A 15,667-nucleotide genomic window follows, 5' to 3' on the forward strand; every position below is an offset into this window, starting at 1 on the left:
GAGAAGCAGACTCTCCTGCTGAGTGGGGAGCCCAATGTGGGACTCGATCCCAGGACCCTGGGATCATGCCCTGAGCGGAAGGCAGATGCTCAACCGCTGAGCCATTCAGGTGTTCCATGGATTATAATTTTTAGAGATAAGTGATCTCCATAAATTTCAGGGTATTTGTGACAAGTTACATAATTCCTCATTCCTAGAAACTGATTACTTCAGAGGGTTTAAGGTCTCCAGACTCCCCTTTCTACTAATTTTTTCTGTCTGTTGCTCTAGGTCTCTTACCAGCAAATCAGGCAGAATGATAGTCCTAAATTAAACATCAAGATTTGAGCTCTTTACATAGGTACCTGGAGAAACTGGAGTAGGTTGAGGGAGCATATCTGCAGCTAATTAAACAATGGATAGAATTCCTATGATCTTTAAAAATAAGAATTGGTGTTAATGATCAAAATAAAGTATTTTAAAAATAAAGATAAACTTCTTGAAGAAAAGCTGAGATCTTAAGTTTTTGGATTTGGACAAGACCATTCAGCTAGTCACACTCATTGATTCTTAGAGCTACAAATGATCTTAGACATCACCTAGTCCAACTTATTTTATGAATGAGAAACTAAGGTCTGTATAGGTTAAGTGACTTGCCCAAGGCCACACAATCAACTCATGACAGAGTCAGGACCAGAACTCGTTTTCTTGTTTCCAGATCTGTGCCCTTATCAATACTGCCACCATGAGCTTCAGGTCTGTGAAAGAGCACTGGACAAAGGGGGGCAAAAAGAGAGGGTAGCTGCTCTCTGATTCCACCAAGGAGCAGCAAGACACTAGTTTGTGAAGGTGGTGGTGGGGAGGAACTACAGGTTTTCTCTAATTTGTCTCCTTTTTAATTTTTGGACTAAATTCATGTCCCTTGTCACACAGCAATGTCCTGGGATCTTTTGTAGTGAATGTAACATCAGGGAGAAGATGAATATCTAGGGAAAGAACACTGGGGGTGGGGTGGGGTGGGGTGGGGTAGGGTGAACACTAGGAATCCCTGTGAGATATTTAATAAGCTCCAAAACAGGAATAACCTGGAGAATAATGGGTTGAAAGTGTTTTGGGTTCACAAGTGATCCTCCAACCTTGGCTACAAAAGAAGAGTCTTGATCTAGTAAAGACCATCTCTTTATCAGAAAGGAATTGGATAAAGTGAGAGCTTTATAAACAGGTTGAAGAAGCAGTAGGTTCCAAACATCTTAGAGATGAAAACTTGTGATGACTAAGAGACTGGAGATGACTGGGAGGAGACTGAATTAATTGTTCCACAAAATATACAGTGGATATAAAGTCATACAGTGCGTGTCTAAGTTAATTTATCATCTAATAATATAGGTGATTTAAATAGGTATTTAAAATACATAGAGTGAATGAATGATTTTCCAGAATAAAAACACTACAATACAATTTGAGAAGAAGAAAAATAAAAAGCAGGATCAAAGCAAACTGAAGGAGACTGCTTAAAGGTAAGAGATACCTTGTCTGGAAAACTTTAATAAGACAAAGCATTCCTGAAGGATGTGTCTCTACTTGAAAAGCCCAAAGAGTTCCCTCACTCCCATACTTCTGGGTTAACACAATTGAGGCACGCAATCTAATTTCGGGAGGACTGTGGTAATGAAGATCTAGGATGCTGATATTGCTTTAGAACTGAATTATGAAGAATTGATGGGCAGGGGAAGAACAGAAAGTGACCCAATAAAACATGGGGGGCCGGAACAATGGGAACACATGGAGTGTTTTTAGTTAGACTCATGGCAGAAGTGGGTTCAAAGACTTTAGCTGGTACTGAGGATTATTTCATGAAGCCGACTAAATTAAATTGTTGAGGCAGTGGATTTGATTGCACAATCAATGGGAAACTGTTAAGGTTCTGTCATGACTCCATATCCTCCCTCCTCTCTCTTCCACATTGACCTGATGTATCATAATTTGTATTTTACACGGCATCCCATGGAAGGTGCTTCTAAGCACCTGTATTCCTTTGACTGACATAAATGGCCTCCGAAAACAGTATCATTCTGTTGTGGTTATGTGAAAAGTGCTGAGTGCTCTGTATTGAGAATGAACACCTCAGCTCCACACATCCAGGCCTGCCGCTGACTGCCTTTCAGGTACATGAACTATTTATTCACCTAAAATGCTTTGTGTACATAGAGGAGCAGAAATCATCCATCTTTGCCAAAAAACAAATGTGGGCAAACCCCCAAATAAATGAAACTGTCCTTATAATTATTCACTCCCACTCTCAATAATATTACCTGCAGCTTTTTGTTCAATTGTGGAAAATCCACACCACCCCCGATCACAAAATACAACATATATGCTGCATTACACGGATTTTTCCTACGCAGCTCCCTATTGCATCGGCACATTTCCAGTGGTAATTTTAGCATGAGTTGACCAGCCAGGCTTCCTCAGGGAAGAAAGAACTAGGTACTATAGGCCAGGTTAACGTCACATCTCAGAAATACATTCATTTGCAAATACGCAGATTAGCCACAATAAATGCACCTTTGGGAATGTGAGGCTTTCAACTTACTTGATATAGTAGGGCACTTTGTTTGGTGAGATGGCTCTCTCCCAGGGACCCTGGACAGAAGCTGAAAGAAAAAAAAAAAAAGGCAAGGAGGTCAAGTTCACCACAAACAGGAAAGACAACATTAATCTCCAGAATTACAATTTTACAGTGATATTGGTCTGTTTGCTCAGTTGCCCATGAAGACAGGACGGATTAACCTGCTGTTTGGAAGTTTCTGTCCTAATCTAAGTGAAATTGAACTCATTCAGGCACAAAGATAAATGCAAAGGAAAAAGACCCGTTCCACCACTAAACCTATACAACAGATAAGAAACGGAATGAGTCGATTGACGGGTTTTCTCTTATGTGTCTCCATTGGGTGCTTTTCTTATAACACTTCCTGTTGCTGCTTCTCAATATCTTTTACTATTTGATTGACTGGGTTTTATTAGTTTAGCAGCTGAAATATCCCTGCGTGATAGAGTTACATTCTAAGTTATTGAAGCTTAAGCACTACACTTATCATTCCGTTATGCTCGTTTGAGTCTTTGTTTGGTTTAAACAGAATCCAATCTCATCGACTGATAATATGTTTAATTGGTGCCACAAAATATCAGCTGACCAGCCCGATCTTATTGGAAAAAGACAACCAAAAGTGAGAGAAGAGCACCTGATACCAGAGTGTAATAAAACTTTGGTGATGAGTAATGAATCCTACAGGTGAAATTAAATTTCACATACTGGGAATTTGTTTTTTAACGACCATATTGTGTATTAGTCAAATCAATCATTTTTAAGTTGTGGTTTAAATACTTAAATTGTCTGAGGTTTTTCCTTTTCCAAAGATGAGCTCTAAAAACACCTTTTATGTACTGTTTAATCTGATGGATTTTTTTTCTTTCTTGAAGACAAAATAATCATGTTAGGATACACTATGCCATTTCCTCAACAATAAAATCTTCGTCCTGAAGAGAGTTTTTAAGAAACTGGAGTTTTAAGAGACAAAGAATATCATCGGGAATACAAACATAAGAAGCATGCTTATTAACATCTAGCAATTTTATGGGTATGTCCATTTTTTTCCTGGAATTTTCATCCTGCTTATAATTTGCAGCCCAGCTTATGCTGACCATTATTTCCTCCTATGAAAAGCTTCCTTCTAAATTAGTCTCACAGTAAATTCACTCCACAGTATATTGAGATGTAAGAAAACGTCAAAGCTAATATATCCTTGACTACACTGTATAATATGAAAGAACGGCTTCTAATAAAAGTTAACTTCACCCACTGCCAGACAATTTAAGAGTAATGAAACTACAGATTTCTTTGTTTTATACAGAGTAATAGAGGGATCGAATCACCCACCCTTCAACCAGACATGCTGCTTTGTACCTTGGTGATGTGTCATTTAAAAGATACAGGACATGGATTTGTATTTAGCCGCTAATTAGGCCTTTTCATTTTGGCAGACATATTTTTAATATGGGGAAAAAAGACATTTATCTGCTGTTTTGAAGTAGTCCTCGCTTTCAGTGTGGCTCTATTCCTACCACCTCTGCCTTTCTCATTATCTGCCCTACTCTCCTTTTGTCTGTTTTTCTTCACTAGGACACAGCCCTCTCACCCTGATGAAGTGAGAAAGGAAGTGAGATCTGATTTGAGAACTTAGGCTGCATTTCCTGACCTACCTGGGCAGAGTTGGATGTTATAGGAACTTAAAAACTCAAGCTTTCTCTAGGAGGAGACAGGATAGAGAGCCAGAAATCCTAGCTCCTGCCTACTCAGCACACCCCCTTCTTAAAACCATAGAATTGCAGAAGGAAAAAGAATTTCTGAGAGCATCTGGTCCAGCTCTCACCAGCTGTATTGCCAAGACTATGAACAGCTAAACTGAGAAACCACTGCTGTTCTTTCCTTAAAGGAGTCTATAGGCTGAAATCCACCATTTCTGTCATTATTCCTTTTCAGTTCTTTATCAGTCTAATGGTATAGAAATCATTTCTGATTTGGAGGATGCTGGGAATATCCTCTGATGGCAGAAGTGTCTGTTTGGATTTCCTATAATATACCTAGGTATCTGTCAGAAAGAAGTGGCCTTGGAAGGGTCTACTGGCTACCTAGTTGGCTCAAGGGAGGGGCTGGTGGCTTTGCCTGAATGGAGCAACCTTCAAGCAGAAAATGTAGCAAGAGACAGGAAACCCAGTGGTGCCCAGCTGAGCTAATGGGTAGACCTACATTTGAATAGCTACAATTGCCTTTGCATTGTTAAGCATTAAAAGGAAAAAAATCCAATAAAATGCCAGCGGAATACTCAGAATATACTTAAACTGAATAGTTGAAAAGATTTAAAAAGAATATTCTAAGGGGATCCCTGGGTGGCGCAGCGGTTTGGCGCCTGCCTTTGGCCCAGGGCGCGATCCTGGAGACCTTGGATCGAATCCCACGTCGGGCTCCCGGTGCATGGAGCCTGCTTCTCCCTCTGCTTGTGTCTCTGCCTCTCTCTCTCTGTGTGTGACTATCATAAATAAAAAAAAAATCTAAGTTCCAGATCAACATGAAACTGAGCTGTGGATCTCGTTATTTTTCCATACAGAGTATATGAACTGTATATAAAACTTATTAGTTTTTTTGGACACTTGTGTGGCTCAGTGGTTGGACGTCTGCCTTCGGCCCAGGACGTGATCCTGGAGTCCCAGGATTGAGTCCCACATCGGACTCCCTGCATGGAGCCTGCTTCTCCCTCTGCTTGTGTCTCTGCCTCTCTCTCTCTGTCTCTCATGAATAAATAAATAAAATCTTAAAAAATTGTTAGTCTTTTAAAATAAGACAAGCCTTTTGTCTTTATGTGCAGCTATCAAATAAATCCAATGGTAAAGTTCAGTGAATTTTTTTGTGCTAGGCGATGTTTGTTCCCCCTTGGATTCACAGTTTACAAATGTACCTAAGCAATTGCTTTGCAGTCATCATTTGAAACCCTAAAATTTTCTACCAAAAAATTTTCTCGTTGAAAAAAAAAAAAAAAGAAGAAGAAAAGAAAAGGCAACTAACAATGGCCTTCCCCATTCTGCCCACCCCCTCGCCCCATCGCTGCCACAAACACACTGGACCTACTTGCTTTGGAAATAACACACAATCCAACTAACATTCTATGTAATTAGATTCAGTGCTCCTTCTCAAGAGACTGTTAAAAGGTTGTGGGCAATTTTGCTTGGGGCTGCCAGAGGATTCTGGTCTTGCACATATTCAAAAGTTGATCAAATATACGGTAACTCTTATAAGTGTGTCTGAGAATTATCATTTCATTTCTTGCAGGGGTGCCGACACCAACAACAGCTGTTTCTTATCTCAGTGTACCAGTGGAAGCTTGTCATCATTCACTAAGCTAGCCTAGGTACTAGACACACACATCTTTTATGCCTAGTGTGTCCATTTTTAGTAGCCCCATCAAAAGCAGATTTATTGGCAAGTAGTTTTTATATGACACGGCACTGTCCTTTGGTATTTTCTTATACAGATGTTTCTCTAACCACTACGTGTAAATCCAATGCAGCTTTGTCATTCAGATTCTTGAGTGTAAAAAGCATGCATTATCATACGGCACCAGCACCAGGGGGGATTGTCTACTGAATTTAAATAGCAAACTGCACGTGAGTTTATTCATTCCAAACCAACCTCTGAATTTCCCCTTGCGTTACAGATGCAGTATGTTATTAAGAGCAAGAAAGGGTAGCAGTTCTACCTTCAAATGCTTTTCTTCCCTCGAGGTGACAGGATTCAATACTGTGCCCAAGGTGGTTTTGAAAATCACAGAGGCCACACTATGTAGGTGAAGTTCTTATTTCAACCATTTTTTAATGCATGATGAACAGAATGTGCCAAGCGATGCACCCTGGTGTTAAGCCATATTTTAATCGACACAGAGGCCTAACCAGAAAATTAAAAAGAATACTAATGTTATTTAAACTGTGCCAGAAGAGCACTCTCTGGAATTCAGACCCAAATACATTCATTCATCTTTCTATTTTTCTTCTATTTGGTGGACTTGGTGTCTAATAACATAGTTCGATCAAAAAAAAAAATGGGGACAGATTATAAAAATAAATAATATAGCATTCACTGGAAACTAAATAGAAACCTCACCTATGGGGTTAAGAAAAAGGCATAAGGGAGGATTGCTAGCCACAGGCACTCGGCTTCTCAGAAGGAAGCCAATTCCAATAGTGGTTTTATGGGTATATTCTATCAAGGAAATGGACTCTAGAGCAATGTTTCTCCATCTTTTTTCCCTATCCGCCCCCAAAGTCTCCCTGCTAAGTATCTTCTTAGTATATTTTTTCCTAATCTTCCTCCCCCTGTCCTCAATGAAATTTTGATATCATAAATATACTATATGTCTGTCGATGTATTGTGTGTATCTGTACTTTACATAAAAAGTAAAAAAATTTTTGTCCCCTAGGAACCAATGTTTGTCCCTATGGGGGTAATACCATTCCCACTGAGAATGCTTGTTCTAGAAAGGGTGGGCAGGGGGAGGAAGGAAAATCTCTTCTGTGCCTGAAACATGACCTCAAGTATGATGCTCATCATGACCGGTGAGGTATTATTATTTTCAATTTGCAGATGATCAAACAGTTAAGATCACAAGGAATAGTGTGTCTAAGGTCCTAAGTCAGTAAGTATTAGGTCCTAATTTTGGTTTATTAATCAAGTCAGATGATTCAGGAAATGGAGAAAACAAACATCCTATGTGTCTACCATGTGCTCCACACTGTATGCTCCTGAATGTAATCCTCCCAAACACCCGATAGAGTCCCACTATTCCATTATTACACATGGAGAAAGTGAGCCTCAGAATAGGCCAGTAAATAAACTCAGGTCACGGCAGCTGGTAAAGGGCACATCCAGGATTGCAACCAAGTCAAGTTTGTCTAGTCTCTGTGCTTTATTTTATCATGTATGGTACATAGCAGGTAGTCTATAAATATGTGTCAAACAACTGAGTAAACAAATTCATCTTAAAAAAGAATATAATGTCTTCTAGTCCAAGTTCTTTACACTCTGAGATCTAAATTTATCCACTACATGATTTCCACCAAATGATTTTCCAGGGGCTGCTGGAAGAACTTCACTGCTCCTAGAAGGTCTCTTTAGTATTCCCCGGAGCTTTAGTGATGATTAGAAAGAGCTTCCTTTTGCCCTCCTGTCCTCTTTCTGCCATCTTTCTGTGTCACCATAGTGGTGTGCATGAGTGTCTTGGCAGATGCTCTCAAGAACACGAAGAATACTAAAAAGAGAGGCAAATGCCAGGTTCTTATTAGGCCATGATCCAAAGACATCATCTAGTTTCTCACTGTGATGATGAAGCATGGTTGCATCGGTGAATTTGAAACCATTGATGATCACAGGGCTGGGAAAATTGCTGTGAACCTCATGGGCAGTTTAAACATATATGGAGTGATCAGCCCCAGATTTGATGTACAATTCAAAGATCTAGAAAAATGACAGAATAATGTGCTCCTGCCCCACCAGTTTAGTTTTACTATACTGACAACCTCAGCTAGTATCATGGATCATGAAGAAGCAAGAAGAAAACACACAGGAGTGAAAATCCTGGGATTCTTTTTCTTTCTTTTTCTTTTTTTTTTTTTTGGAGGGGGATTCTTTTTCTAGGGTGTAATGCATATGTGCATATAAAATGTGTCAATAGAAGAAAGAAAGAAAGAAAAGTACAGTGAGTAAGAAAGAAAAAGAAAGAGCGAGACTCTTTTTACACTGGTCAAAATCCATTATCTCTACAATCTGTAATCTCCAGGATCAGTCCTATTCTAGAGGTTTAAATTAAATCCTTTGATCAGTTGAGAGAAACTAATTTCAATAGAGCTGAGACCTATTTTCATCTTAAAGACAAAAACAGACCCTGGAAAACAAAAACAAAAACCAAAAACCAAAAAACAACAACAAAAAAAAAACCCAGACCCTGATTCCTGAAGAAACAAAGCAATACCTAACGTCAACTCATTCATTCATTATTCAATACGTTTTTACAGAGCACCTATTATGCAGTAGGCACTTGGCAAAGTGCTGGCACTAATGCAGTGAATAAGACAGTTCCTGATACTTTGCATTTTAGTCTCTAAGGATATTTTTCAATGAACACATCTAATATTTAGCATTAAAATCAATCAGTGGCTATCTACCAAACATACATTATGTGCTCAGCTCCACACTAGGTATTTACAGGCAGGGGTGGAATAGGGTGGCATGTGGTGGGGAAAGAGGTTCTAACATATCCCATGCACTAACATTATTACTGAAATGAGATCAGGTTTTAGAAAACATATATTATAATGAAAATACACCAGTCAGAGTCTTGGCCAGAAACAGATGGCACACTCCTATCAGCTAAGTTGAGTAGAATTTAGTAAGAGGGCTGGTCATAAAGATCTGTGCAGGGGGTAGGGAAATCACAAGGGATAACAGTAAGAACAGGAACCATTGGCATCCATAGGTCTGAGGGACAAGAAGAGACAGCTGTTGCCAGAATAGAGTCAGGGAGGGGAAGGAAGATGCAGGAGAAGGAAAGGGAAAGGAGGAGAGAGGGGGTGAGAGGGAGAGGGAGAAGAGAAAGAGGAAAGAGGAAAGAGGAAAGAGGAAAGAGGAAAGAGGATAAAGGCCAGAGCTGTAGTAACCAGGAGAATGGAAGCCATCTTGGCCACAATCTCCCAGAAGCAAACATGAAGACACAGCTGTGAGTTGAAGTAGTTTGAGCTCTAAATCCAGGAAGCACTGGTACAGAAGCCGGAAGTAAGGCAGGGAAAGGAGCCAAGCCGATAAAGGATGAAGTACTGCTTTGGGTACCTGGGGCTCACTGCAGGTGAGGATTTCAGCACAAAAGACACTTCAGAGTTATCCCCTTCTGCCCACCTCTGAGGAGTGAAGGAACTGGAGTATTTATTTACTACTGTTTGAGAGCTACTCCTGGAGTATGGGGGGGGGGGGGCAGATCATTAACTCTCTGGCCTGCCCCTTGAGCACTGGTGAGCAAGGGTTTATGGCCAGCGAAAGCCTTGAAAGCAGAGTCACAGGTGTGTGTAGTTGGAAGGTGAGGTTTGGTGTGCCTGGGCATGGTGAATACGTGGGGAAAGGCCCTGACAACTTAGGCTACAGAAGATATGTGCTAAGAACAACTGAAAATAAAGATGTGAGAAATCTGAGTTCCTGATGAATATGGAGTCACCATTCCTGCATCTCTCTGAGTTTCTATGTGAGAACTTTATACAATTCTACTTCTGTAAGCCACCATTAATTTGAGTTTTCTGTTACATGTGATCAAACCAGTACTTCTGACTGAATCACTCCCACCCACCCAGACCATCTATGGCTGTTCACATCATTCCTGGCTCACATTTTAAATGGCTGAAGAGCATGCCATTAATGGCTGTACCATGATTTATTGAAGAAACTCCCTCTTTGGGAAAATTTAGATTGTTTCTAATTTTTTACTGTTGTAAGTCAGGCTGCAATGAACCTTTCTGTAGATAAATCTTTGCACGCAATTTTGCCAATTTTCTTAAGCAAAATTCCTAGAAATACATTTATTTCATTGAAGGCTAAGAATATTTTAAAGACATTTTATACAAAGTACATTCTTGCCAGCAGGAGTCTTTCTTTATTGATCCAGGAAGAAAGGGAAAAATCCATTTTCTGCTGGTCAATGGCATTTAGTTGGTATAATTCTTAAGGTACATTAGATGTACTGACTGATACAGATTATTTGAGAACATGCCTCTCACACCCCTTCTTTCCATGACAGATTGTAAACTTTCTGAGTTCAGAGAGGCACTCAGCACATTGGCTTTCTGTCTCAAAGCCCAGCCCAGCATCTTGAGAGGTATGCAGATCAAGTAGAAAGTGTCCAGAACATAGATTCAGAAGAAATCGATTTGAGTCCTGACTCCACCATCACTCCCTAATCTTCAGCAAGTCTTGTTTTCTTCCTGAGTCTTATTTATTTTATATGAAAAATAGGAATAATGATATCTCCCTTGCTGAAAAGCTGTCAGGATAAAATGAGAAAATGGATATGAAATTGCTTTGCAAAATGTTAATCACCATACAAATAATGTTTGTAATCACATACCTATGGGATATTGTCTGAATGTTGGTAATTCTAGAATCAATCTCTCCACCTCAACTAAACAGCAGTTATTTTCAGCCCTTGCATCCACTCCTAACTACTAATAATGTGCCACATACAGGATAAAGTGTGGCAGAGAGAAATGCCTTTGAACACTAACTGCCTGGGCTTACAGTACGTGGTTCTCCATCTTTGCCTAGACCAATGGCATCTGCCCAACAGGTCCTTCATTCTCAGGTAGACCATTTGTCCGATATTCATCAGCATGAATGATGAATCAATTGGTCCATATTGAAACAGTGGGAAAGAGGTGGCCAGAGACTGTTTTACAATCAGAGGATTACAACAATGTAAAGATAAGAACACTGTTCTTATGCTACCATATACAATGGATTGGAAGTAGGAGGGTGGAGTTCAACAGGTAGCTCCTAAGTGGATTTAGTGTCCATTCAGAGTGAGAAATAACACATGACTGTACTTCTTTTTTTATTTTTTTATAATAAATTTATTTTTTATTGGTGTTCAATTTGTCAACATATAGAATAACACCCAGTGCTCATCCCATCAAGTGCCCATCTCAGTGCCCGTCACCCAGTCACTCCCAACCCCCCGCCCACCTCCCCTTCTACCACCCCTAGTTCGTTTCCCAGAGTTAGGAGTCTTTCATGTTCTGTCTCCCTTTCTGATATTTCCCACTCATTTTCTCTCCTTTCCCCTTTATTCCCTTTCACTATTTTTTATATTCCCCAAATGAATATGACCATATAATGTTTGTCCTTCTCCGATTGACTTACTTCACTCAGCATAATATCCTCCAGTTCCATCCACATCGAAGCAAATGGTGGGTATTTGTTATTTCTAATGGCTGAGGAATATTCCATTGTATACATAAATCACATCTTTATCCATTCATCTTTCGATGGATTTGCCAACATTTAGCATAACACCCAGTGCTCATCCCATCAAGTGCCCCCCTCAGTGCCCGTTACCCAATGACTGTACTTCTAAGATTTAGTCACTAGGCAACTAGGAGTCTCATTGGCAGAAAAAAATTAGCTGGAAGGTGAATTTCAGATAAATTACATATTTTTGTTAAAATATTTGGAAGGTGGGTCTTTTCACTGCAACTCAGGTGAAAGGATGAGATCATGTACCAAATGGTAGCTGAAGCTATAAACATAGCTGAACTCATGCAGGAAAGGAGGCTGTTAAAAGAAAAGTGTACCCTGGGAAGTGGCTCTTGATGGGGGCACCAGGAAGAAAACCTCCACAGAAAAACAATACAGAAACTAGAATAAAGTAGGGTGAAACGTGAGAAACATAGCCAAGTGGTGAGATGTTATGAGTACGAAGGGGCTCCAAAGGATTAAGGCTATGGAAGAGGAGGATCTATTTGGTCACAAGATCACTGGTGATCTCAAGAAGGCGATTTTGCAAGAGCAGTGAAGGCCGAACCAGATATAGAAGTTGAAGCAGCCCGTAAATAGAAGGAAGTAGCAAGGTTAGGTCCTAAGCAAGCATTGAGAAGTTGCGTATGAGAGGAGAAGAATGTACAGGGACTCCTGGGCAGCTCAGTGGTTAAGCGTCTGCCTTTGGCTCAGGGCATGATCCCGAGGTCCTGGGATCAAGTCCCGCATCAGGCTCCCCGCAAGGAGCCTGCTTCTCCCTCTGCCTATGTCTCTGCCTCTCTCTCAGTGTCTCTCATGAATAAATAAATAAAATCTTAAAAAAAATAATGTACAGGGATAGGGAGAACATCTGCGGCCTGGTCATCCCTCTCTCCTGTTCTGTAAACCAGCCCACTCGATTCACTTGTTTATGGAATTTGCTTAGCGTCTTCTCTAAAATATTAAATTACACAAAAAACTTATTTCTGCCTTTTTTTCACTTCCTAAGGTCATACTCAAGATTAAAGTACAATCCAGAAGTTTTCGAGCAGTCATCAATGCTGAGTGTATGTCTGTGTATCTATCATTTTCCCCCATCACAACTGCTTTCTGTATAATTTCTATTTTCTTTCAAGGGGATGCCTCTGGCTCCTGTAGCAAGAATAAGTCTTCTGTCATTTAACTGAAAGACCAAGTGAAATTTAACACTTTTCAAAACATTAAATTAAAATAAGAATAGTGCTTTATATGTCTGTATCATATATCAAAAGTAAAGATTCAATGAAAACTTTAAGATCACTTACTAAACTTTCAAAGATGGGCAGATTTTCCATAAAGATTTCACCAGCAGAGACAGATGGGCTACATTCCAGAGGGGAAGGTCACAGGAGTGATGGATGAGACCTCTAATGTCTGCCATAGCTGTGAAAATCTTTATGGCTAACTAAAATTCCTCACGAATAACAACCTGTAAATATTATATGAGCTGTCAGATGGAGAACACCGAGCTCTCAGACCATCGCACATGGTGAACAGAATACCACACCACAGGGTTTGTCAGTAGATTGCCAAGTCATTGAGCACATCAGACTTACATTTGATCTGGGAAGTCAAGAGTTCATACTAAAGTACTTGCTGAGGTGACTGAGTTGCAGAGATATAAACATTTCCAAGTGCTGCTGGCTGCACAGTCCCGCAAAATCTCATAACCAATATTTGGAAGCATTACTCATGAAAGAAAAGGTCCTTCAAACTGACTTATACAAAACTCCAAGAACCTCATTGTCATTATTGGGATAGTTAGAAAGAAATACAACTCCTTAGGCCAGCTATAGGAGGAGAGGTGTCTATGTAAGTAGAGCCATGACTGAGTTATGCTCGTGGAATGTCTGACTAATTCTGAACAGAACTGGCTGATTGTATTACCATAGAATTTTCCTCTGGGTAAAGGTGGCTACAGTCTTTAGGCCATCTGGGTTAAGCCAGGTTACTAACAAGTCAGTGCAATATCACCAGGTGCCTTTAGTGTCTCTCCAGATGTGCTTTTAAAAGACGGCAGGCAGTCAACACCATTTGCTGAATGTTCTCTGTGTGAACGGTATTGTATTAGGCACCAGGGAAATTTCAAGGAATGTAAAATTTGAAACCTAAGCCAGTAGGGAGCAACTTAGATATTAAAAACCAAATGACTGTAGATGGGATGCACATCCATTTAGAAAGCAAGAGTGAGAAAGAGCTAAAGATAGGACAGAAATTAATGTAAAAAGGTGGGAGAGATTAAATTTTGATCCCACTATTTTCCTCCACTGTGAAACAATGAAACATCTACACTTTAGCCATTGCCTCCTGGCGAGCAGTATGCTTCCCAGCCCCACGACCTTGGGCTTGGCCATGTGACTTGCTTTGGCCAATGGGGCTTTAGCAGACATGATAGGAACAGAGGCTTGTATTTTTGTGCTCTGGCAATCTGCCAGGAGCACATGCCCCAGGTGGCCTCTGATCCTTCAGCATGGGCCTCGAAACCCAGGATATTTAGAAACAACCTGAATGGAACTAGCAGCCAGGAGCCAAACCGAGCCAACCTCCAACCTATAGCCTGCAGCAGAGCTTCCCAGTCAAACTTTATCTAGATCATCTGAACTACAGTTGACCTGTGGATCTATAAAACATGAGAACAGAAACTTTCTATTCTCATATAGGAGTAAGGGAGGCAGAGAGGGAGAAAAAGAGGAGGGGTGGGCGGAGAGAGAAGGGTAAAAGAACACCAAAGAGATGAAAGAATAGAAAAATATTCTGAAGCAGAAGTTTCCCTGATTTGTTACTAGCCACATTCTCTACTATCATCCAAAGATGAATGAGGATTACCCACTTTTGTTTTTGTAGTTGAGCCTTGTGGGCTGCCACTCACTAGTTCCTGGAACCCCTTCTCTGAAGCTGATAATCTATAATGATTACAAGTATAAACTTGGATGTGTCATTAAAGGTCTCCAGTGCATTTTCTTTTCTGTGAAAGAGAGACAATAATACTCCTTATTTTACAGGGTTGTTGCAAAGATGACACAGGTTCATTCATGTAAAATGCTCCCTCAGTGTTAAGAGCACAAAGTACTCCATATATTTTGCATTCCTATTCCTACCCCTATTATTATTATCATCATCATCATTAATGTAGTGAGTCATCAGGATATTTATCCCATTAACTAACTTACTGCCAGTGTGAAGAATCCTAGGGGAACCAGGCAAATGAGACTCTGTGATTCTAGAGTTCAAGTGACTGGTACCCACTAAAGCACAGGCCTAGGCAGCAATCCCAGTAATTGATTCCTCTTCCTCTTCTTGCCTCCATTTTCTGACTTTTCAAAAAATTTTATGCAGTCCTCAGAGTAGTAAAACTTGGGAGGAGACAAATCTTTCTTTTGGTATTCTGACTCTCAACTAGGAGAGTCAATGGTGTTCAGCCATTTTTATATGAGTATTGCTTAGGAATTCAAAACACACAGCTAAGTATTTTTAGAAAGACTTAGAACAAGACATTTTCATTTTAATTTTTAGTTTTAGTTCTGATTTTTAAATTAAACTTCACAAAACCAAACAAACTTGTTATCTTTTATTTTTTCCATTTAAATGAGTGTGGCTGACTCACAGGACAGGAATGATTTGATCTCATTTAAGACTTAAGCCTTGTTGCCCTTTATTTTGCCCTATGATAGCAAGGGTCCTGGTGAGGTTTTGTGTTGGGCTCCAGGAATGAGTGAAGATTTTGTTCAAAACTTTTCCCCTTCCCTTGCGACCTTTACTAGATGTACCTGCTCCAGACCTCCTGGACCAAGTCTTTTCCATGATGGCTGGCCTAGATCAAGTTCTACAACACCAACTCTCACTTTTTACCTTTTGAGAATAAATAAATCCCTTTGTCCTTAACTCACACCGTGAATGAGCTCATTCCATTTCTTTTCAAATTTTTTTCCTAGACATTTCCTGCTCAGATTTTCTCTTTCCAAGTCAAATTGTCCCCATGTTGACTAATCTTTCAATTATTCTCTCTCGTCTGCCTATTTCTAGCTCATTAAAACATTAGCACTCTCTAAAACC

At 40.0% G+C, this 15,667-nt stretch overlaps 1 protein-coding gene across 7 annotated transcripts in view; it reads right to left on the reverse strand.

Moving 5' to 3' along the window:
* The window catches only part of DMD (dystrophin), a 2,426,617-nt gene that overhangs the window by 202,798 nt on the left and 2,208,152 nt on the right, over nucleotides 1–15,667 (reverse strand). For all 7 annotated transcript variants that reach the window (XM_072743155.1, XM_072743156.1, XM_072743160.1 and 4 more), the window contains one exon: nucleotides 2,573–2,633. In XM_072743155.1, the coding sequence (XP_072599256.1) occupies nucleotides 2,573–2,633 (61 nt within the window). The remainder of the gene's footprint in view (nucleotides 1–2,572; nucleotides 2,634–15,667) is intronic.

The sequence above is a fragment of the Vulpes vulpes genome, chromosome X (genome assembly GCF_048418805.1).
Source record: "Vulpes vulpes isolate BD-2025 chromosome X, VulVul3, whole genome shotgun sequence".
Taxonomy (NCBI): Eukaryota; Metazoa; Chordata; class Mammalia; order Carnivora; family Canidae; genus Vulpes; species Vulpes vulpes.